The 24193-nt window shown below is 27.8% G+C and overlaps 1 protein-coding gene across 1 annotated transcript in view; it reads left to right on the top strand.

Moving 5' to 3' along the window:
- Window positions 1-14026: 14026 nt before the first annotated feature.
- The window catches only part of LOC142228346 (uncharacterized), a 32487-nt gene continuing 22320 nt past the window's right edge, over window positions 14027-24193 (top strand). The window contains 2 exon segments of the mRNA XM_075298747.1: window positions 14027-15464; window positions 15745-15822. Coding sequence (XP_075154862.1) covers window positions 14115-15464; window positions 15745-15822 — 1428 coding nt within the window. The 5' untranslated portion in view covers window positions 14027-14114.

Raw genomic sequence — 24193 nt, 5'->3', positions numbered from 1 at the left:
GAACTAAAATTTTCTATAGAAAAAAAATTTTACAAAATTTGTTATAGACATAAAATTTTGACAACATTTTTTATAGAAATAAAATTTTGACAAAATGTTCTATTGAAATAAAATTTCCACAAAATTTTCTATAGAAATAAAATCTTGACAAAATTTTCTATCGAAATAAAATTTTTAGAAATTTTTCTATAGAAATAAAAAATTTCAGAAAATTTTCTATAAAATTAAAATTTTGAGAAAAATTTCCTTAGAAATAAAATTTTGAGAAAATTTTCCTTAGAAATAAAATTTTGAGAAAATTTTTTATAGAGATAAAATTTTGACAAAATTTTCTACAAAAATAAAATTTTGACAAAATTGTCTATAGAAATGTTGACCAAATTTTTTATAGAAATAAAATTTTGACAAAATTTTCTATAGAAATAAAATTTTGACAAAAATTTTTATAGAAATAAAATCTTGACAAAATTTTCTATCGAAATAAAATTTTTAGAAAATTTTCTATAGAAATAAAAATTTTCAGAAAATTTTCTATAGAAATAAAAATTTTCAGAAAATTGTCTATAGAAATAAAATTTTGAGAAAATTGTCTATAGAAATAAAATTTTGAGAAAATTTTCAATAGAAATAAAATTTTGAGAAAATTTTCTATAGAAATAAAATTTTGACAAAATTTTTTATACAAATAAAATTTTGACAAAATTTTCTATAGAATAAAAATTTCAGAAAATTTTCTATAGAAATAAAATTTTGAAAAAATTATAGTAATAAAATTTTGACAAAATTTTGATTTCTATAGAAAATTTTGTCAACATTTTATTTCTTTCGTTTTTTATTGTTGGTTTGTTCTTCAATCCTATTTGTTGTTTTAATTTCAGCTTAAAACCGTTGACTAGAAGAGTAGCTTAACCAACAGAGGAAAAGTATATTTGTCAAATTTATTTGGGCAAAGCCCTCCCTATAGACTGCAAGATGGTTGGATGGACAGCCGTTTCGGAATTAGAACTAAAATTTTCACAAAAATTTTCTATAGAAATAAAATTTTGATAAAAAATTTCTATAGAAACAAAATTTTGACAAAATTTTCTATAGAACTAAAATTTTCTATAGAAAAAAAATTTGACAAAATTTTTTATAGAAATAAAATTTTGACAGAATTTTCTATAGAAATAAAATTTTGACAAAATTTCTTATAGAACTAAAATTTTCACAAAAAAATTCTATAGAAATAAAATTTTGAAAAAATTCTTATAGAAATAAAATTTTGACAAAATTTTCTATCGAAATAAAAATTTCCAGAAAATTGTCTATAGAAATAAAAATTTTCAGAAAATTTTATATAAAAATAAATTTTGAGAAAATTTTCTATAGAAATAAAATTTTGAAAAAAAATTTCTATAAAAATAAAATTTTGACAAAATTTTCTATAGAACAAAAATTTCAGAAAATTTTCTATAGAAATAAAATTTTGACAAAATTATAGTAATAAAATTTTGATTTCTATAGAAAATTTTGTCAAAATTTCATTTCTTTTGTTTTTTATTGTTGGTTTGTCCTTCAATCAAACCGTTGCGTTGAATACACTACAAGCGTAGCTTAACCAACAGAGGAAAAGTATATTTGTCAAATTTATTTGGGCAAAGCCCTATTGACTGCAAGATGGTTGGATGGACAGCCGTTTCCGAATTACCACATTCCTCATCAGCATCCTCTACTTCCAACAAAACTATTAACCAATTATTAGAATAAGTTCGGGTAATTCACTTAACCCAATTACACTCGAACCTCCCGAAAAAAGGTTTACGATAGTCGGCTTTGCCTAAAAACAAATTTATACAATTTTTCACTTTTCCTTTTGCCAAAGTCAAATCATCGATTTGAGTGTAGTTGGGTGGGTTTATTTTGAGTTGAGTTTGATTTTGGTGTTTTAGGCAAAGCCGACTATCGAAAACCTTTTTTCGGGAGGTTCGGGTGTAATTTACATTGGATTTATTTCTATAGAAAATTAAGTGCAAATTTTATTTCTATAGAAAATTTTGTCAAAATTTTATTTCTTTCGAAATTTTTTTCCAAATTTTATTTCTATAGAAAATTTTGTCAAAATTGTATTTCTATAGAAAATTTTGTCAATATATTATTTCTGTGGACAATTTTCTGAAAATTTTTATTTCTATAGACAATTTTCTGAAAAATTTTATTTCTATAGAAAATTTTGTCAAAATTTTATTTCTATAGAAAATTTTGTCAAAATTTTGTTTCTATAGAAAATTTTGCCCAAGTTTATAGAAATACTATAGAATTGAAAAAAAAAAATCAGAAAATTTTCTGCATTATTTTTATGACCACTTAGTTTTTATCAGATTCTTCGGTCAATGTATATAAATGCAAATAAAACAAGTCTATTTCATCTTTTTTTCTCGACGTTTCGTCGACTTTTTTCGACCTATTCCAGAGAATTTGTTATTTGAAATGTAATTGTTTTACATTTGTTTAATTTATAGATTATTAAAACTGGACATCACAAACAATAATAAATAAATAAAATGTAAATATTGCGGCGAAACTCAAAGTCTATATCACTGAACTATGTATGTTTACTCTTTAAACTATTGCAAGGAAATTTTCTCAAAATTTTATGTTTATAGAAAATTTTCTCAAAATTTGATTTCTATAGAATAATTAGTCAACATTTTATTTCTATAGAAAATTTTGTCAAAATTTTATTTCTATAGAAAATTTTGTCAAAATTTTATTTCTATAGAAATTTTATGTCAAAATTTTATTTCTATAGAAAATTTTGTCAAAATTTTATTTCTATAGAAGGTTTTGTCAAAATTTTATTTCTATAGAAAATTTTGTCAAAATTTTATTTCTATAGAAAATTTTGTCAAAATTTTATTTCTATAGAAAATTTTGTCAAAATTTTTCCTCTGTTGGTTAAGCTACAATTGTAGTTTAGTCAATGCATGGCTTTAAGCTGAGATCAAAAAAAACAAAAAAACAACAATAACGATTGAAGAGAAGCCAACAATAACAAACAAAACGAATGAAGATAGAGGAAGCACGCTCAAAAACAAACCCAGCCAAATACATACAAATCGATGATTTGAGTTTGGCAAAGGAAAAGAGATATGCTGGCAAATTTGTTTAGGCAGTAGTCGACTATCAAACCCTTTTTCGGGAGGTTCAAGTGTAGTTCACGTTGGGTTGAGTGAATTACCCGAATTTATTCTGATAATTGGTTGATAGTTTTGCTGCAAGTAGAGGATGCTGATGAGGAATGTGGTAATTCCGAAACAGCTGTACATCCAACCATCTTGCAGTCTATAGGGCTTTGCCCAAATAAATTTGACAAGCATACTTTTCCTCTGTTGGTTAAGCTACAATTGTAGTTTAGTCAATGCATGGCTTTAAGCTGAGATCAAAAAAAACAAAAAAACAACAATAACGATTGAAGAGAAGCCAACAATAACAAACAAAACGAATGAAGATAGAGGAAGCACGCTCAAAAACAAACCCAGCCAAATACATACAAATCGATGATTTGAGTTTGGCAAAGGAAAAGAGATATGCTGGCAAATTTGTTTAGGCAGTAGTCGACTATCAAACCCTTTTTCGGGAGGTTCAAGTGTAGTTCACGTTGGGTTGAGTGAATTACCCGAATTTATTCTGATAATTGGTTGATAGTTTTGCTGCAAGTAGAGGATGCTGATGAGGAATGTGGTAATTCCGAAACAGCTGTACATCCAACCATCTTGCAGTCTATAGGGCTTTGCCCAAATAAATTTGACAAGCATACTTTTCCTCTGTTGGTTAAGCTACAATTGTAGTTTAGTCAATGCATGGCTTTAAGCTGAGATCAAAAAAAACAAAAAAACAACAATAACGATTGAAGAGAAGCCAACAATAACAAACAAAACGAATGAAGATAGAGGAAGCACGCTCAAAAACAAACCCAGCCAAATACATACAAATCGATGATTTGAGTTTGGCAAAGGAAAAGAGATATGCTGGCAAATTTGTTTAGGCAGTAGTCGACTATCAAACCCTTTTTCGGGAGGTTCAAGTGTAGTTCACGTTGGGTTGAGTGAATTACCCGAATTTATTCTGATAATTGGTTGATAGTTTTGCTGCAAGTAGAGGATGCTGATGAGGAATGTGGTAATTCCGAAACAGCTGTACATCCAACCATCTTGCAGTCTATAGGGCTTTGCCCAAATAAATTTGACAAGCATACTTTTCCTCTGTTGGTTAAGCTACAATTGTAGTTTAGTCAATGCATGGCTTTAAGCTGAGATCAAAAAAAACAAAAAAACAACAATAACGATTGAAGAGAAGCCAACAATAACAAACAAAACGAATGAAGATAGAGGAAGCACGCTCAAAAACAAACCCAGCCAAATACATACAAATCGATGATTTGAGTTTGGCAAAGGAAAAGAGATATGCTGGCAAATTTGTTTAGGCAGTAGTCGACTATCAAACCCTTTTTCGGGAGGTTCAAGTGTAGTTCACGTTGGGTTGAGTGAATTACCCGAATTTATTCTGATAATTGGTTGATAGTTTTGCTGCAAGTAGAGGATGCTGATGAGGAATGTGGTAATTCCGAAACAGCTGTACATCCAACCATCTTGCAGTCTATAGGGCTTTGCCCAAATAAATTTGACAAGCATACTTTTCCTCTGTTGGTTAAGCTACAATTGTAGTTTAGTCAATGCATGGCTTTAAGCTGAGATCAAAAAAAACAAAAAAACAACAATAACGATTGAAGAGAAGCCAACAATAACAAACAAAACGAATATTTTATTCCTATAGAAAATGTTGTCAAAATTTTATTTCTATAGAAATTTTTTGTCAAAATTTTATTTCTATAGAAAATTTTGTCAAAATGTTATTTCTATGGAAAATTTTGTGCAAATTTTATTGTATGAGAAAATTGTGTCAAAATTTTATTTCTATAGAAAATTTTTGTTGTCAAAATTTTATTTCTGTAGAAAATTTTGTCAAAATTTTATTTCTATAGAAAATTTTGTCAAAATTTTATTTCTATAGAAATTTTATGTCAAAATTTTATTTCTATAGAAAATTTTGTCAAAATTTTATTTCTATAGAAAAGTTTGTCAAAATTTTATTTCTATAGATAATTTTGTCAAAATTTTATTTCTATAGAAAATTTTGTCAATATTTTATTCCTATAGAAAATGTTGTCAAAATTTTATTTCTATAGAAATTTTTTGTCAAAATTTTATTTCTATAGAAAATTTTGTCAAAATTTTATTTCTATAGAAAATTTTATCAAAATTTTATTTCTATAGAAAATTTTTTCAAATTTTATTTCTATAGAAAATTTTGTCAAAATGTTATTTCTATAGAAAATTTTGTGCAAATTTTATTGTATGAGAAAATTTTGTCAAAATTTTATTTCTATAGAAAATTTTTGTTGTCAAAGTTTTATTTCTGTAGAAAATTTTGTCAAAATTTCATTTCTATAGAAAATTTTGTCAAAATTTTATTTCTATAGAAAATTTTTCAAAATTTTATTTCTGTAGAAAATTTTTCAAAATTTTATTTCTATAGAAAATTTTGTGCAAATTTTATTTTATGAGAAAATTTTGTCAACATTTTCTTTCTATAGAAAATTTTTTCCAAATTTTATTTCTATAGAAAATTTTGTGCCAATTTTATATCTACAAAAATGTTTGTCAAAATTTTATTTCTATAGGAGATTTTTTCAAAATTTATTTCTATAGAAAATTTTGTGCAAATTTTATTTCTATAGAAAATTTTGTCAAAATTTTATTTCTATAGACAATTTTCTGAAAATTTTTATTTATATAGAAAATTTTGTTAAAATTTTATTTCTATAGAAAATCTTGTCAAAATTTTATTTCTATAGAAAAATTTGTCAAAATTTTTTTTCTATAGAAAAATTTTATATCTATAGAAAATTTTGTCAAAATTTTATTTCTATGGACAATTATCTGAAAATTTTTATTTCTATAGACAATTTTCTGAAAATTTTTATTTCTATAGAAAATCTTGTCAAAATTTTATTTCTATAGAATATTTTGTCAAAATTTTATTTCTATAGAAAATTTTGTCAAAATTTTATTTCTATAGAAAATTTTGTCAAAATTTTATTTTTATAGAAAAATTTGTCCGAGTTTTATTTCTATAGAATAGAAAAAAACTGAGCTATATATGTTTACTCTTTATACTATTGCAAGGAAATTTTCTCAAAATTTTATTTCTATAGAAAATTTTGTCAAAATTTTATTTTTATAGAAAATTTTGTCCAAGTTTTATTTCTATAGAATAGAAAAAAATGAACTATGTATGTTTACACTTTAAACTATTGCAAGGAAATTTTCTTTCTATAGAAAATTTTGTCAAAATTTTATTTCTATAGAAAATTTTTTAAAATTTTATTTCTATAGAATAGAAAAAAAAGTTCATCAAAATTTCTATAGAAATAAAATTTTGACAAAATTTTCTATAGACATAAAATCTTAATCTTAAAAAATGTCTATAGAAAAAAAGTTTTCAGAAAATTTTCTATAGAATTAAAATTTTGAGAAAATTTTCTATAGAATATACATTTTGACAAAATTCTCTATAGAAACAAAATATTTAATAATGAATACCTCTGGATAGGGGAAAATTTTGAGGCTTCAATTCGGTTATCGGCATACATATTTAATTTCTCTGTAACTTATCGCACTTTTGAATTTAAAGTCTTCTTCGAATGTTGTTCTTAAAAGTATACCATTACCCCACATGTACGTACGTTATTATATCAACATTCTGCATAGTTTGGTCGTACATTTATACATATTTTGAAAATTTTGGCTAAACTCACGTACTACCAAAGCATTTCAGATATAGAGAAATTTTATTCGCCATCATTCAATATGGAGAGGTACCAGTGAAAAAGAGGTACATATGTATGTAATTGGAAACATTAGCTATAGCGAATATTTTTCGTATTTACACGTAATATTCGTATAAATATGTATGTATGTGTATACAAACATATGTATATAGATATATATTTATCTACATATACACACACACATACTCGTATATATTCGTTTATTTTTGTAACACCTCTACTCAATAAACCCAACTCTTGACTGCCCGCACCACTCTACGTATATCAACCACATGGTGATGTTGTTATCAGCCAAAAACTTATCGTCATCTATGCATTCCATACGTGGTGAACACATATGCATGGTAATAAACCCAGCACAACTCTTACACAGTACCAAACCTAACAAGTCAGTTAGTCTTTCATTCGTCTACTCAGTCTCAGGCAGGCCCCTCTTCAATTTTATTCATTCATTTGTGTAGAGGTTCCCAATAATTTGTGTGATGATGATGATGATTAAGCAAAGAGCAAAAAACCCAAATGAAAACACATTTGGGAATCACCATCATCCAATCAACAAAAGGCATTGCCGGTTTTCTTATTTTGTGTTTTTTTTTTTGTATGCTATGGGTGAGAAACATATTCTCATTGCCCAGTCCATGACTTAAGTGTGAAGAATTCTAATAGTAAACGGGTTTTTTAGGGTCAGCAAAATTGCTGAAGCATGGTAACTCTGGGTAATTTTTGGGAGTATGTATAGAAATTCGCATACATATGTTTTCAACAGAAAAAAATTATTGTTTTTATAAATTTTAATTAATAAAAAAAATATTAAAAAATATATATTTTTTTAATTTAACAAAAATAATTAACTTCTTTGTATAATGTTGCAATTAGTAAAATATTTTAGTTAAAATTTGCAACAGATGCGTATAATTTCATGCATTTTTCTTACTGATTTAGTTTTCACTTTAGCGATTTTAGCGGCTAAACTCGAACTTAATACTCAACTTAAACCTAAATTTTCTTTCACAATGGTGGTATGAATATACTATATAATATATAAATTTTAAATAAAATTTTGTATTTTCACAAATAATGTCTAGTTTAGGGTGTTCAAATAACCTTTTTTTTTTCAAATAGCAGATTTCGGTATATCTGTTTCTTTACCAGGTAAAGGTGGGTATTAAGTTCGAGTTTAGCCGCTAAAATCGCCATTTTTCACGATTACTTTTCTGAATTAATCCACTTTAAGGAAAACAAACTTTACGAAAATTTGCTTTGGGCTATTCCCCATCAAGTTATAATAAAATTTGCAACAACTATGTAAAGGGTGGTTAAATTGTAAGGGCCGATGTTGAATGCGAACCACACCTAAACGCCAAGTTTTTTCCGAGTTTTATTTGACATTTCTCTATTTCAGACTTACTCAATTTGAACCATGGACAGATACACTATCCAACAATGGTTCCAAGAAATGGCAACAGTGGATGATCAATTTTCGAAGAAAATCATCTTCAGTTATCAGACAAATTTTCCCCTCAGTGGATTCGTCAATAAACAGAATTGCCGCATTTGGGCGAATGAGAATCCAAGAGTGATTGTCGAAAAACCAATGCACCCACAAAGAGTGACTGTTTGGTGCGGTTTATGGGCTGGCGGCATCATCGGGCCGTATTTTTTCCAAAATGAGGCCGGTCAGGCAGTTACTGTGAATGGTGTTCGCTATCGTGAGATGATAACGAACTTTTTATGGCCCGAATTGGAAGATATGGATGTGGACGATATGTGGTTTCAGCAGGACGGTGCCACTTGCCACACAGCTAACGAAACAATGGCTCTTTTGCGCAACAAATTCAATGGCCGTGTTATCTCACGTAATGGCGATGTCAATTGGCCGCCAAGATCATGTGATTTGACACCGTTGGACTTTTTTCTTTGGGGTTATTTGAAAGAAAAGGTGTACGTCGATAAGCCAGAAACAATTCAAGAGCAAAATGATGAGATAGTTCGGAACATTAACGGCATAGAACCTCCATTATGCCTCAGCGTCATCGAAAATTTGGACCATCGGATGAAGGTCGCGGCGCCCATTTGGCCGATATTTTGTTCCATACATAATTGAGTAATATCAATATATCATAATAAAATTAAATTACAATAATTTCCTAAATAGTTTGTGTTTTATTCAAAATCAACATCGGCCCTTCAAATTTTAACCACCCTTTATAATTTGATGACTTTGACTCGAACTTAATACTTACCTTTAAATTAAATTTTATTTCAATTTTATTTATTTTTGTAAAAATTTTATTTCTATAGAAAATTTTGTCAAAATTTTATTTCTATAGAAAATTTTGTCAAAATTTTATTTCTATAGAAAATTTTATCAACATTTTATTCCTATAGCAAATTGTATCAAAATTTTATTTCTATAGAAAATTTTGTCAAAATTTTATTTCTATAGAAAATTTTTGTCAAAATTTTATTTCTATAGAAAATTTTGTCAAAATTTTATTTCTATAGAAAATTTTATTTCTATAGAAAATTTTGTCAAAATTTTATTTCTGAAAAAAAATTATCAAAATTTACAGATTAGGGTAGGTACTATGTTCGGTTTTCGAGTTGAAAACCACTTTATTTTCGCGATTACTTTTCCTTAAATAATCAAAATTATAACTGAAAACAAACTTATTCCTGTAAAGTCTTGCCGAAATATAGAGGAACAAGAAACTACGCACCAATTGTGTTAATTTGTCTGCTTTATATTGAACGGTTTTAATAAAGTAACCACGAAGATTTCAACGCGAAAAGCGAACATAGTACTTACCTTTAAAAAAAAAAATGGATATCAAAAAATACCTTATTAAAAAATTAATGAATTTCAATTAATTTTTTAATTGAGTGCAAAATTCAATTAATTTTTTATTACTATTTTTAATCACTATACTATATTTCAATCACTTCCCTACGGGAAATTGGTGCAAATTGCCACTGACGGACCTATCACAGAACTGGTACCGGTGCTCCAGTTAGTTGCAATTTTAAAATAATCGTAATTTATGGATTTCCATACTCGCTTGATATTAAAATTAATTTGATTGTCAATACAATTACAATTATGTTTAAATTTGAGCTAACAACGTATTTTGTAAATACAGTTACGATTTTAGTCACTTCAGCAACTAATTTTGTTAAATCAACAAACATTTTGTTATATCAACAAAAATGTAGTTGAACTTCAAAATTTTCTGTAACATCAATTTATTGTTAGCTCAAAAATTATAATATTATTTTGTGTGTTATTGGATCTACACATTTAGTGAAATATTGTTCGACATATTTCAAAAGTTTTTTATTTCGGATGTGATTCGATTGTCCAAAATGAAACAGATTTCTAAGAGTTTGTCCGGGACTGGTTCCTGAGGACCTGTCTATGGAATGCTCCTGCTAAATTGTCCCAGGACGTGTCCTTTGGAATGAGTCCAAGACGTGTCCAAAAGTATAAATTTAATGTCCAAAAGTTTAAATTTAATATTAATATTTTAATTGAAAAATTTTTCAACTTCAGCCAACTTTTTAATTGAGAATATTTTGGTGATATTTTTTTTTGTGTTGGTAGGTTTTCGTACCATTGTGTTAATTTTTTTTTTACTTCATCGTTTTAAATAATTTCATAAAAATATGAAATATCTAAAGTTTCATAAAAAAGCGCTATGAAAAAACATATCATACAGTCGACTATGGTCTAAGGGTTGTTTACCCTGAATGAAAGCTACAATTTATTAATAAAAAAATCTTAAAAGTCATAAATATAATAAATTTGGAATATTTTTCGGGATCCCGAAAATTCCGGGATTCAAAATAAAAAATTCCGGGATTAATCCCATCCCGAAAATCATGGGATTTCGGGACGAGATTTATCCCGAATGACAGCCCTAGTCTCTACACAAAGTTCGACTTTCGGAGAAAACATATGGCAAAATAGATAGAAATATAGAAAACCGGTTAACCGATACTCAAACTCCGTCATTCGGGGTTTTTTGCACAAGATTTATGCTATTGTAGCGAATTTTCTCACAGTATATAAAAGTGAGGTTATGTATTTATTAACTGTCAATGAAAGGTAATTTATTTGGCATTGATATTAATGTCAAAAAATTTAGTTTTCAATATTTCCACAAAAAAGGATCACCATATTTTTCTCCTTCTTCAAAAATACGAATTTCGATATCTTGGTTGGTAAGAAAGAAAAACGAAATTTTATCGCAAAAACGAGGCCTATGAGGTAATTTATTTGGTATTGTCCATTTGTCACTATCCGGATTCCGGGTTTGATAACGGTATCCGAATAACCAATTTCCAGTATACAAAAGTGAGGTTATGTATTTATTAATTGTCAATGAAAGGTAATTTATTTGGCATTGATATTAATGTCAAAAAATTTAGTTGTCAATATTTTCACAAAAAAAAAAAGAATCGCCGTTTTTTCTCCTTCTTCAAAAATAAGAATTTTAAAACAATTACGATATCTTGACTGGTAAGAAAAAAACGCAATTTTATGGCAAAAACCGAGGTTCATATTAAGCGTGCAGTAATACTGGTGCAATATTTCCATATCCAACGAAAACGGCTTCTTTGTCACAGCAAAATTATATACTCATTTTTTCAAAATGCTGTTTGACTTTGAACGTACATGAATACAAGTCCAATATTTCACAGTCATCGAAAACTGTTTCTTTGGCTCCAACATCAACCGTCCTCATTTATTTGATCAATGCTGTTTGACTTTCATTATGGCCATACCTTTGTCCATTGTTACAACAAAGAATTCTCATAGGACATAGAGAAAAACTTCTTAGAATTTAAAGAGAATTCCTTTAAAACCGGAATTGTCTGTTAATAGGGCTTTCTCCAGGTCTCTCTCGCTCTCTCTCTCCCATATATGTAAATGCTTTGGGGCTCCTAGCAACACAATTTAAAGACATTCCTTTTTAAATGAAAGAAGTTTATTTTTTTTTTGCTCTTCTTAATATTAAAAGTTTTTAAAGTGCAAAAAATAAAGCAACAACGACATCAGCAGCAGCAAAAACAGTAAAGGAAAGAAAAGAAGAAAAAAAATAACACATAAAACCCATACCATACCCCTGAACAAACATTAATTTATGTACATAGATACATATATATGTACCTACATAATGTTTATATAGATATGTATATTGTATGTATGTATGTACATTCCTAAAAGCATTTCGAAGTCTGTATGTATGTGGCCATACTACTCAAATGCCAAGAGAAACGTTAAACCAAAATACAAAAACAAAATAAAAAAACAAAGGCCGTCAATGTACATTTATAGCACAAAACCGACGATACAAAAATCTGCTGCTATTTACGAAGCAGGGCCTTTTGGCTAAGTTAAGCAATAGAATGAATGAGACTACCGGCACGACGAAAGCAATAAAACAGCAGCGAGCAGCAACAGAGGAAAATACTTCAAAAAAAAAAACGGTGTGTGTGTATGGTTTTTTTTGCTTTGCTTTACTTGGTACACACAAAGCAGCAGCAACAATAACAACAACAAGAAGAAGAGAGCCAGTCAAGTCTCGTGAGTGTCGTATTTAACGAATACACGACATGATGGCATTCGGCAATAACGTCGTTGTTGTTGCTGTTGTTGTCATCATCGTCGTCGTCGTTGGCCAAAGCAGGGAATATACAATTACGTACGTTTTTTTTTTGGATTGGTAAGATAGAGGGACACAAGGCCAGACGTATGTATGGGCGGGCGGACGTTTAGTGGGTTTTTGAGAAGAAATACACAAAACAACAAGAACACTTAGTTGTATGAGAAATTGAAACGATGTCGTTGTATCTCTGCTACAGCGCTCGCAGCTGCATTTTTGTTGTTGCTGTCGTTGCCACTTTGGCCTCTGGTATATGAATGGCAGGGGTCTGTTCTCTGCCTCTTGTTGGTTGGGTGTGTGTGTATGCTCATATATATGTGTATATACATATATTTACTCGGGGGGTACATGGGTTATAATTTCGCTGCTTATTGCCTCTGCCGGTTGCATGTTTTGGGCTTGTATGAATTTCAGCAGAAACAACGATCACCACTCGTATACTGACTTTGAACGGTGAATGTGTACGTCGTCAGTACGGTTAATAATAATAAGATTCCCCCCTCACACTCAAATGAAGCGACGCGCGTAAACCTCCAAAAATAAATATTTTGTACACAGCATTTCAAGCAAATAAGAAAAAATACAATTTTTTCTTTGTATACCTGCATACAACAAATGCAAAAAAAAAAAAATAACAATACGCGGCGTGAAAAATTTGTTTACAAATTAATAGCACACAACAAAACAAAAAGTGAAAAAAGCAAATTCAATATAAAAAATATAAATTAAATGCTGTATAAATTTGGAAATTAATATACAAACCTTTTATTTTCAAAATAAAAGTGCCAATTAGCAGCATTTTCAGTACCCCCCTCCATCTATGGAAAAGGAATAGTGACCAATTTTTTACAACTCTGTGTGTTTTTCTCCAATAATTAATCAATACAACAATAACAAATCTCTAGCATCAATAATAACAGCAGTGAGAAAATATAAAGAAAAAAAAATAATTTTTTTGTTGGTTGGCTATGTGAAAAGGCTTCACAGTATATTAGCGTGTGTGCGTTTGTGTATTTCTCAATGTGTATTGCATACACTCCATAGAAAAAGAAGAAGAAGAAGCATCAGCCAAGCATACTTACAACAACACCAACAAGAATGCAGTTACTGGTTACTTGAATATTTTGACAAATGAATAAAAAGAGTGACAAAGAAAGAGCACCCCTTCCATGTGAATGAGTAAACGAGAGAGAGAGAGCCAAGGAGCTCCCATAGTGTGAGAATGTGTGGATGTGTCATTTAATAAGAGATAGAGAGAGAGTGAAAAAAAAAAACAAAAAAAAAAATTCAAGTCACTTAGCCCAAAGTTTACAACAAATTTAATGAAATTAATTAACAAATTAAAATTCAATCAAAAGCATTCAAACATAGATAGTAATCACCAGCTAAGTGTAGTGTTAGTGTCTGGCTACCCCAAAATAAAATGCTTTGCTTTTTGCATTGCTGTTTACCCTGAAATTGGATAACTTGTGTCAATAACCCCCCATCAGCATCATCATCGTCGTCTATTCATCACCTCCTCCTCCATTTGGTGTTCTACTACAAAACAACACACTATGTCTACCGACATTGAAATAACCAGTGTTTTGGGGGCCAATGGTCAACCATTGCCTATACACGGTACCGGCTTGGGTTCCACTTGGTCAGCACCGGTCAAACAGGAACGTGCCGATGATGCTGAAATTCAAGAATTGGCCGCCAAAATGAAAGAAGCCCAGAAAGATGCTCTAGCCAAACAGCAACAACAGGCTGCCCAAATGGCCTCACGGCAGGCCCTGGTAAATGGTCAAATGCAACCTCCCGTCAATGCCAATGGCCAGACCAATATTCTCAACTACTTAAATCGTCAACAAAAACCCGCAAATGGTTCGGTGGTAGCGGCGGCCAATGGCCGTTCATCCAGTACCGATGACAATAAAAAGGCCCCCAGTGATGAGGAATCACAAAAGGGTCATTTTGGTTGGACCACCTTTGGCAAAACCTATATACCCTATATCTATAGGCAAACGGAGAAATACTGTTCGGTTCGCATGATCGAATTGAAATTGCTGGGCAAATATCTTAATTGTCTACATCCGGATATCTATTCTAGTTGTACGTGTGTACGTTCCTATTACATTACCGAAGCCGAGGCTAGACTATTCATTGAAATCAATCAGAGGCATTGTGATGGTGAATTTGGCCGTGATATGTTTACACAAAAGGATTTGGTGGTGCGCCTATCAGATGCCACAAAATTCTATCAATTCCTTGACATTTGCTATCGTAAACTTATCTCGGGCAGCAAATCACCTTCGGAGAAATGTGGCTTTATACGCATTAACAAAGAATCTGTAGTTCCTTATACGGTGCGCAATGGCGAACAGGTGGTACCTCTCTTCTATTTTGAGGGCGAAACGGAAAATCTCAAACAAAAGGCTGACCTGTTGTCTGGTTGGGATCTGGCCTATTTGAAATTCTGTTGCAAAGTGCAAGGCATACGCAATGAATTGTTTTCCAGTGAGAATGTGGCCGTTATTAGCCTCACAGACATCAAAAGCTATTTTCCCAATGGCACTGAATTCGAAGATTATTGGCCCAGTAAAGTTGTGGACTCTAATCTGCTTATAGGCAATCGTACAAATGCCAATAATTCAGTTAATTGGACGCGGCAGCCTTCACAACCACCACCCAAAGTGCTCACCCAATCTACCCTGCAACAAAAACAACAGCAACATTCCTCAGCAGCAGCGGCAGCAGCTGCTGCCGCTCATCATCAACAAGTCATGAAACGTGGTTCAGCGGCAGCAGCTCAAGCGGCCAATGCCTATAACAATGCCCAAAATATTTTGCAACAACAGCCAAATGCAGCCGCAGCAGCCCAGCGAATGCATTCGAATGCCTTGGCGGCGCAAGCCACAGTACAGGTGCTTATTTTTCTACTACTATTTCTTCTACTTCCACTTCTATCTTCTACTTCCATCTGCTTGAAGACTACTAGTACTACATTGGCAGAACATCTGCTCCACCAAGTAGTCCTGTCCAAACTGCCACAACACTGTTACTAAACGAACACCTTTTTTGTCTTCTTTTTTTATTTCCTCTTACGTTTGGTTTGGTTGGTCGGTCGGTTGGTTGGTTGATTTGTCTGTGCCCGTGGTGTACCCATATTGTGATTGTGTGTATAAATGATGCTTACCTCCTCAGGCTTTAGCAAATGCTCCCTGGATGTCACAACAACAAAATAATCTACCTTTAATACATGCTCAAATGTTAGCTTCACAGGTAAGTTGGATAAAGAAGAAAGTCTAATGATAAGATTTAAAGTTGTTAGCAAAAAGATAAATATCTCTCACTTGTGTTTTTTTCTTCCGTTTTTGTCACTACCACAAGAACTTGAAGATGATTGTTTATTATCCGGGAACAGGGCGTCTCGTGATGAAACTTTAATGACAAATATTCTTAAATTTTGATGGATATTGGTTTGACGACTTTAATTGGTTATTTTCACTCGCCGGAAGATATTTCTGTGAGATTAGTAAGATCCCTACTTCAAGTTCTTTTAGAAAATTCCGTTCATTGTGGTACAACAGGTGTTGAACATCTCTCTCATAAGATGTTGGTGTTAGAGCTTTCTAATGGATTAGGTATAGGGGAAGCTCCTTATTTCAGGTTCTCTTACAAAATTCAGTCCATTGTAGTACCACAGGCACGGTTGCCAATCGAGCCAAAAATTTTCTCAAAATTTTATTTCTATAGAAAATTTTCTCAAAATTTTATTTCTATAGAAAATTTTGTCAAAATTTAGATTTCTATAGAAAATTTTGTCAAAATTTTATTTCTATAGAAAATTTTGTCAAAATTTTATTTCTATAGAAAATTTTGTCAAAATTTTATTTCTATAGAAAATTTTGTCAAAATTTTATTTCTATAGAAAATTTTGTCAAAATTTTATTTTTATAGAAAATTTTGTCAAAATTTTATTTCTATAGAAAATTTTCTCAAAATTTTATTTCTACAGAAAATTTTGTCAAAATTTTATTTCTATAGAACATTTTGTCAAAATGTTATTTCTATAGAAAATTTTGTCAACATTTTTTTTCTATAGAAAATTTTGTCAAAATTTTATTTCTTAGAAAATTTTGTCAAAATTTTATTTCTATAGAAAATTTTCTCAAAATTTTATTTCTATAGAAAATTTTGTCAAAATTTTATTTCTATAGAAAATTTTCTCAAAATGTTATTTTCTATAGAAAATTTTCTCAAAATTTTTTTACTATAGAAATTTTATGTCAAAATTTTATTTCTATAGAAAATTTTGTCAAAATTTTATTTCTATAGAAAATTGTGTCAAAATTTTATTGCTATAGAAAATTTTGTCAAAATAGAAAGTTTTGTCAAGATTTTATTTCTATAGAAGATTTTGTCAAAATTTTATTTCTATAGAAAATTTTGTCAAAATTTTATTTCTATAGAAAATTGTGTCAAAATTTTATTGCTATAGAAAATTTTGTCAAAATTTTATTTCTATAGAAGATTTTGTCAAAATTTTATTTCTATAGAAAATTTTGTCAAAATTTTATTTCTATAGAAAATTTTGTCAAAATTTTATTTCTATAGAAAATTTTGTCAAAATTTTATTTCTATAGAAAATTTTGTCAAAATTTTATTTTTATAGAAAATTATGTCAAAATTTTATTCCTATAGAAAATTTTGTCAACATTTTTTTTTCTATAGAAAATTTTGTCAAAATTTTATTTCTATAGAAAATTTTATCAAAAATTTTTTTTCTATAGAAAATTTTCTCAAAATTTTATTTCTATAGAAAATTTTGTCAAAATTTTATTTCTATAGAAAATTTTGTCAAACTTTTATTTCTATTGAAATTTTATGTCAAAATTTCATTTCTATAAAAAAGCTACCATTTGTGGTAGAATTCTACCAATTGTGGCAACCGTGACTGGCTCCCGATTTTCTGGCTTTATTGTCAGAAACAAAAATTCCTATATAATTGGATAGTTGAAATCTTGGGACATGTGGATCATTTAACAAAGGAGTTATATATGATTTATAGCGGTCCCGTCGATTTTTTATGTAGATCAACTGGCTCACGATTTTCTTGCTTTAATGTTCTAAAATTGAAATTCTTCCCATTTATTTGGATCTTTAAAATCTTGGGAAATGTGAATCGGTGCGTAGCGGTCCTTCATGTAGGCCATTTCCTTTGTTTTTGTAAAGTCTCCATATCGAACGTTCACTCAATTTGATAAGAAAACCTTTTTGATTTCATTTTTACTTTCCAAGAAATATTTTTTTAATAAATTTTCCCAAAATTTCAAATAAGTATTTTTTTCAATGAAATATTTTTTATTAAATTTTCCCAAATAAAGATTTTTTATCCATTAAAAATCATAACATTTTCTCAGATTCTTGTGGTTTTATATTATATCGAATCTGGTTTCTCTGAAATCCGTTTTGACCTGTAAATGGACGTTGGTTTATATCGGCCTATATTTTATTATATTTCCTAAAGACGTCAATGGTAGGGCAAAGTTTTTCATAAAGGACAAAGCAACTTATCTTAAATTTTAAATAGTTTTTTGCCAGTTCCGGAAATTATTGACGGTTGTCTATAGCAGGGTTAAATTATTTTTATATATACAATTATCGTCGATCCTATACCCTTTAGCTCCTCCAAAGTCTTTCTTTTTATTTGCCAAATAACAATACATTTCGTTTAATCACTCAAATAAATATTTGTGTAGTAAATTTTGTATACATTTACCTTTTTTATTATAAATTTTTCATAAGAAAACAAGTTATTAATATTTCATCAACAACACCCGGGATGACTAATTAATGTGTTTGCAAAAAAGAAACGCATTTCAAATTCCCTCCATGATGTGTATAACATCCATATATTGAAAATATCGCAAGAAAATTTGATTTAAATTCGTATTTACACAATCGATGAGACTACTTCTACGTTAGCAGGCCCCGCTTAATAAGATTTGAGTTCCATTGTGGGGTGGTTAGTGCAACAACCATTTTGGAATTGTTTGTATATCTGTCTGTAAGCATTCGTATACCGATGTACATACATACATATATTACTAAACATGAGAATATAATTTTGCTAGTTTCTAGTTAGCTAGCACGTCCATAATTGAGAATTTACAGAAAGAAAAAAAATTAAATGGATGAATGAATACAGAGATGTCATTTTAAAATTACTTTAAAAATTTAAAATAATCTAAAGTATAAATATTGTTGTATTTCCTTATTTTTTTTAATTATAAAACTAAAAACATAGGTTTGTCAAATTTTTTTCAAATTTTTATTAATGAGTTTAGGCCACGGTTGCCACAGTTGGTAGAATTCTACCAAAAGGTGAGTACTATGTTCGGGTTTTCCACCAAAACACTAAATTAAAAGTACAAATATATTTATGAAGACGATTATATTTTGATCAAGTCTTGCCAAATAATGGATTGAAAAAGTCCAAGGAATTGATTGCTAATAGTTTTATATTTCTAAATTAATTAATTAAAAAAGTAACCGTGAAAACAAGCTGGTTTTCAGCTTGAAAACTGAACATAGTACTCAGCTAAAACTGGTAGATTTTTTACTGTTTGGTAGATTAATAGAATTGTTTATATTTTGGTAGATTTTGCAAAATGTCCCTCTCCAAACGAATGAAATAAAATTTTGAGAAAATTTTCTATAGAAATAATTTTTGTAACAAAATTTTCTATAGAAATACAATTTTCACAAAATGTGTTACAGAAATAAAATTTTGACATAATTTTCTATAGAAATAAAATTTTGACAAAATTTTCTATAGAAATAAAATTTTGACAAAATTTTCTATAGAAATAAAATTTTGACAAAATTTTCTATAAATAAAATTTTGACAAAATTTTCTACAGAAATAAAATTGTAACAAAAATTTCTATAGAAATAAAATTTTGACATAATTTTCTATAGAAATAAAATTTTGACAAAATTTTCTATAGAAATACAATTTTGACAAAATTTTCTACAGAAATAATATTTTGACAAAATTTTCTACAAAAATAAAATTTTGTCAAAATTTTCTACAAAAATAAAATTTTGACAAACTTTTCTACAAAAATAAAATTTTGACAAAATTTTCTACAAAAATAATTTTTTGACAAAATTTTCTATAGAAGTAAAATTTTGACATACTTTTTATATAGAAATAAAATTTTGAGAAATTTTTTCTATAGAAATAAAATTAAAATTTTCTATAGAAATAAAATTTTGACAAAATTTTCTATAAAAATAAAATTTTGACAAAATTTTCTAAAGAAATAAAATTTTGACAATATTTTCTATAGAAATAAAATTTTGACAAAATTTTCTATAGAAATAAAACTTTGACAAAGTATTCTATAGAAATAAAACTTTGACAAAGTATTCTATAGAAATAAAATTTTGACAAAATTTTCTATAGAAATAAAATTTTGACAAAATTTTCTATAGAAATAAAATGGTGACAAAATTGTCTATAGAAATAAAATTTTGACAAAATTTTCTAAAGAAAGAAAATTTTGACAAAATTTTCTATAGAAATAAAATTTTGACATAATTTTTATATAGAAATAAAATTTTGAGAAAATTTTTCTATAAAAATATTTTTTGTGTTTGGTAGTTTTTGGTAAAATTTTCTCTAAATTTTGGTAGATAATTTTTGGCTCGAGTGGCATTTTGTAGCTCAATATTGATAGATATATCAGCCGCTTCAGTAGTTGCTGACAACAAACTGTGTCGGCAAGCAGACAATAATTTTTTGTCGTTGGTTATTGTAACCGTTTTTGTTCTTAAAGAAATCTCTACTGAAAACTGTTCTAATCATGCCAATTTTGATTCGATTATAACAATATTCGAATATTTATATGATAAGTATACAATAACTACATGTGTATGGATATCAAATATTTTTGCATTTAATTTATTTAATTTATGTATTTAATTTTTTTTTTCAATCATGACTTCAAAAGAAACATAAATATTTTTCTCAGCTGTTTTATTATTGACTTTTAAGGGGTTATAATAAATTTTCAAATAATTTTCAATATGCACTTGCCACTGTCGGCAAATAGCATCTAGGTTCTCTTTTTCCTTTATTATCATTTAAAGACAAATTATAACAGTTTTTGTTCTTAAAACGTATTTCTTTATTGAAAACTGTTATAATCATGGAAATTGTGATTCTGTCAAAAAAATATTAGAATATTTATATGAAAATTCCTACTTGTTTGTATATATTACTTGTAAAAGAATTTTTTTTAACTGAAAACTGTTATAATTATGACAATTTTGATTCGATTATAACAATATTCGAATAGTTATACGTGAAAAGATCAAAGTGAATAGTTTTGCATTTAATTTTTATTTTATTCATAACGTACTCGTTTTAATTAAATATGTTGTTTAGCTTTTTAATTGATTGACATAGGGGTTATAATAAATTTTCAAATAAATTGCGTATTGAAATTTATAAGTTTAAAATATTTTATTGGATTTGCTAAAAATCTGTAGGTGTTTTAAAAAAAAAAAAAAAAAAAACAAATTATAACAGTTTTTGTTCTAAGAGACATCTTCTTAACAGAAAACTGTCATAATCATCGTCATTTTGATTTATTTATTAAAATTTTCGAAAATTTTTATGAAAATTCAAACAAATAATATTTTTACATTTTATTTTTATTTTATATATTTTTCTGTATGCTGCTTTACTTTATAAATTGTTTGTTTTTTTACATTCTTACATGAAGTCCTGACCTTAAAAACAATTAAATATTTTTCTCAGCTGTCTTGTGGCTGTTTTTTGTGGGGGGGCTTACAACAAATTTTTATGTTGTTTTCTATAAAATATCTTATTGGATTTGCAAAAAATATACACCTGTCCCTGGTGTCAACTAGCCACTAGGTTTTTCCCCTTGATTATTCTTTAAAGATAAATTATAACAGTTGTTCGTCTTAAAGAAATTTTCTCTACTAAAAACAGTTATAATCATGGAAATTTTGATTTGTTTATAAAAAATTTCGAAAATTTTTATGAAAATTCAATCAAATAATATTTTTACATTCTATTTTTATTTTATATATTTTTCTGTATGCTGCTTTACTTCATAAATTGTTTCTTTTTTACATTCATACATGAAGTCATGACCTCAAAAGCAATTAAATGTTTTTCTCAGCTATTTTGTGTTTGGTTTTCGGGGGGCTTACAAAAATTTTTCTATAAAATATCTTATTGGATTTGCTAAAAATAATCCCTGGCATCAACTAGCCAATAGGTTTTATTTCTTCTTTATTTTGTTATAACAGTTTGTTGTTTTCTTACAAATTTTTTCTCTACTGAAAAACTGTTATAATCATGCAATTTCTGATTTGATTATAAAAATAATCGAAAATTTATATAAAAATTCAATAAAAACGAATATTTTTCAATTTTATTTTATTTTTATTAATTTCTTTTTTTGTTCGCTGCTTTACTTTATAACTTGTTTGTTATTTTTTTTTTTCTTCACTCATATATAAAGTCATGACCTCAAAAGCAATTAAAATATTTTTCTCAGCTGTTTTGTGATTGGCTGTTGTTGGGGGGTTATAATAAATCTTCAACTGATTTTTCAATACTCGTATATTACAAATATGCTGTTTAAAGTGTATCTTATTGGAGTTTGCTAAAAAATAAGCACTCTCATGACGTGTCATTCATTGTATGAACAACATGTGTTCATAGTTACATATACATACATATTTACATTAAATGCGTATCTATGTTAGTTTGTGGTTTTTTCAAATGATTTCAATTGTTGCTGTATTGTGTTTTTTCTTCTTCTTGGTTTTTGTTTTTCTCTCTAGCCAAACATAATGACGTTAGAAAGGTATAACCAAGAGTCTAGTCGAGCCATGTCTCGGCTAAAACAAAATCCAAAAGAAGTTGGCCTACTTATAATAAACACCAGTGTATCAACGATATATCCACACATTCCCTTTTCCAAACCCCCAGCCACTGGTTTCCGTTTACTCATGGCGTTTTTTTTCTTTTTTGCTTTTTTGTAACGTTTTCTCTGTTGTTCGTTTTGGCCATACGACGAACGTATGTCTAGCTCATTTCTTTACCTCATTTTCATTTGGTAAAATGGCAACAACCTGCTTCATCTCCATGGTACTGCAAACATTCATGCAAACAAAAAAGCAAAAACAAAAAATAAACTTGTGCAATTACTACTAACTGCTGTCTGATAATAATTCATACAATAGTCCTTCACATGATGTTGTTCTTCTTATAACCACTCGGACGACATAGACTTGTAATTTCATACTGAATCGTCTGTATTGTCCAATAATACAAATAACAACAACACAATAATACTATAATTCATTAATGAGAATGAAGACAGATTTTGTTTTTGCTTTACCTTTTTTTTGTATGGAATAACATAAAATGGTTTATACCTTATCCAACTGCAAACACAAAAAAAAATTAAATTGATGGTCATAAGTAAATGTAAAGGAAATATTGAAAGCATTATCGATGGTAGTAAAACGTTATCAGCTGTTTGTGTTAGGACAAAGTGTTGCCAAAAATTTTCTATAAAAATCAAAATTATGACAAAATTTTCTATAGAAATCAAAATTTTGACTTTTTCTATAGAAATCAAAATTTTGACAAAATTGTTATAGAAATAAAATTTAGACAAAATTTTCTATAGAAATAAAATTTTGACAACATTTTCTATAAAAATAAAATTGTTGACAAAAAATTCTATAGAAATAACATTTTGATAAAAAAAAATTAAAGAAATAAAATTTTGACAAAAAATTTTAAAGAAATAAAATTTTGACAAAATTTTGTATAGAAATAAAATTTTCTATGGAAATAAAATTTTGAAAGAATTTTCTATAAAAATACAAATTTTGACAAATTTTTCTATAGAAATAAAATTTTGACAAAATTTTCTATAGCAATAAAATTTTGACAAATTTTTCTATAGAAATAAAATTTTGACAAAATTTTCTATAGAAATAACATTTTGACAAATTTTTCTATAGAAATAAAATTTTGATAAAATTTTCTATAAAAATAAAATTGTTGACAAAACAATTCTATGGAAATAACATTTTGACAAAAAAATTTAAAGAAATAAAATTTTGACAAAATTTTGTATAGAAATAAAATTTTGCAAAATTTTCTATAGAAATAAAATTTTGACAAAATTTTTTATAGAAATAAAATTTTGACAAAATTTTCTATAGAAATAAAATTTTGACAACATTTTCTATAGAAATAAAATTTTGACAACATTTTTATAGAAATAAAATTTTGACACAATTTTCTATAGATATAAAATGTTGACACAATTTTCTATAAAAGTAAAATTTTGAAAAATTGAAAAATTGAAAGAATTGTCTTTAAAAATAAACATTTTGACAAATTTTTCTATAGAAATAAAATTTTGACAAAATTTTCTATAGAAATAAAATTTTGACAAATTTTTCTATAGAAATAAAATTTTGACAAAATTTTCTATAAAACTAAAATTGTTGACAAAAAATTCTATGGAAATAACATTTTGACAAAAAAATTTAAAGAAATAAAATTTTGACAAAATTTTGT

This window comes from Haematobia irritans, chromosome 3, assembly GCF_050003625.1.
Source record: "Haematobia irritans isolate KBUSLIRL chromosome 3, ASM5000362v1, whole genome shotgun sequence".
Classification (NCBI taxonomy): domain Eukaryota; kingdom Metazoa; phylum Arthropoda; class Insecta; order Diptera; family Muscidae; genus Haematobia; species Haematobia irritans.
Note: the sequence above shows the minus strand (reverse complement) of the source record. Positions and strands in the feature narration are given on the sequence as shown.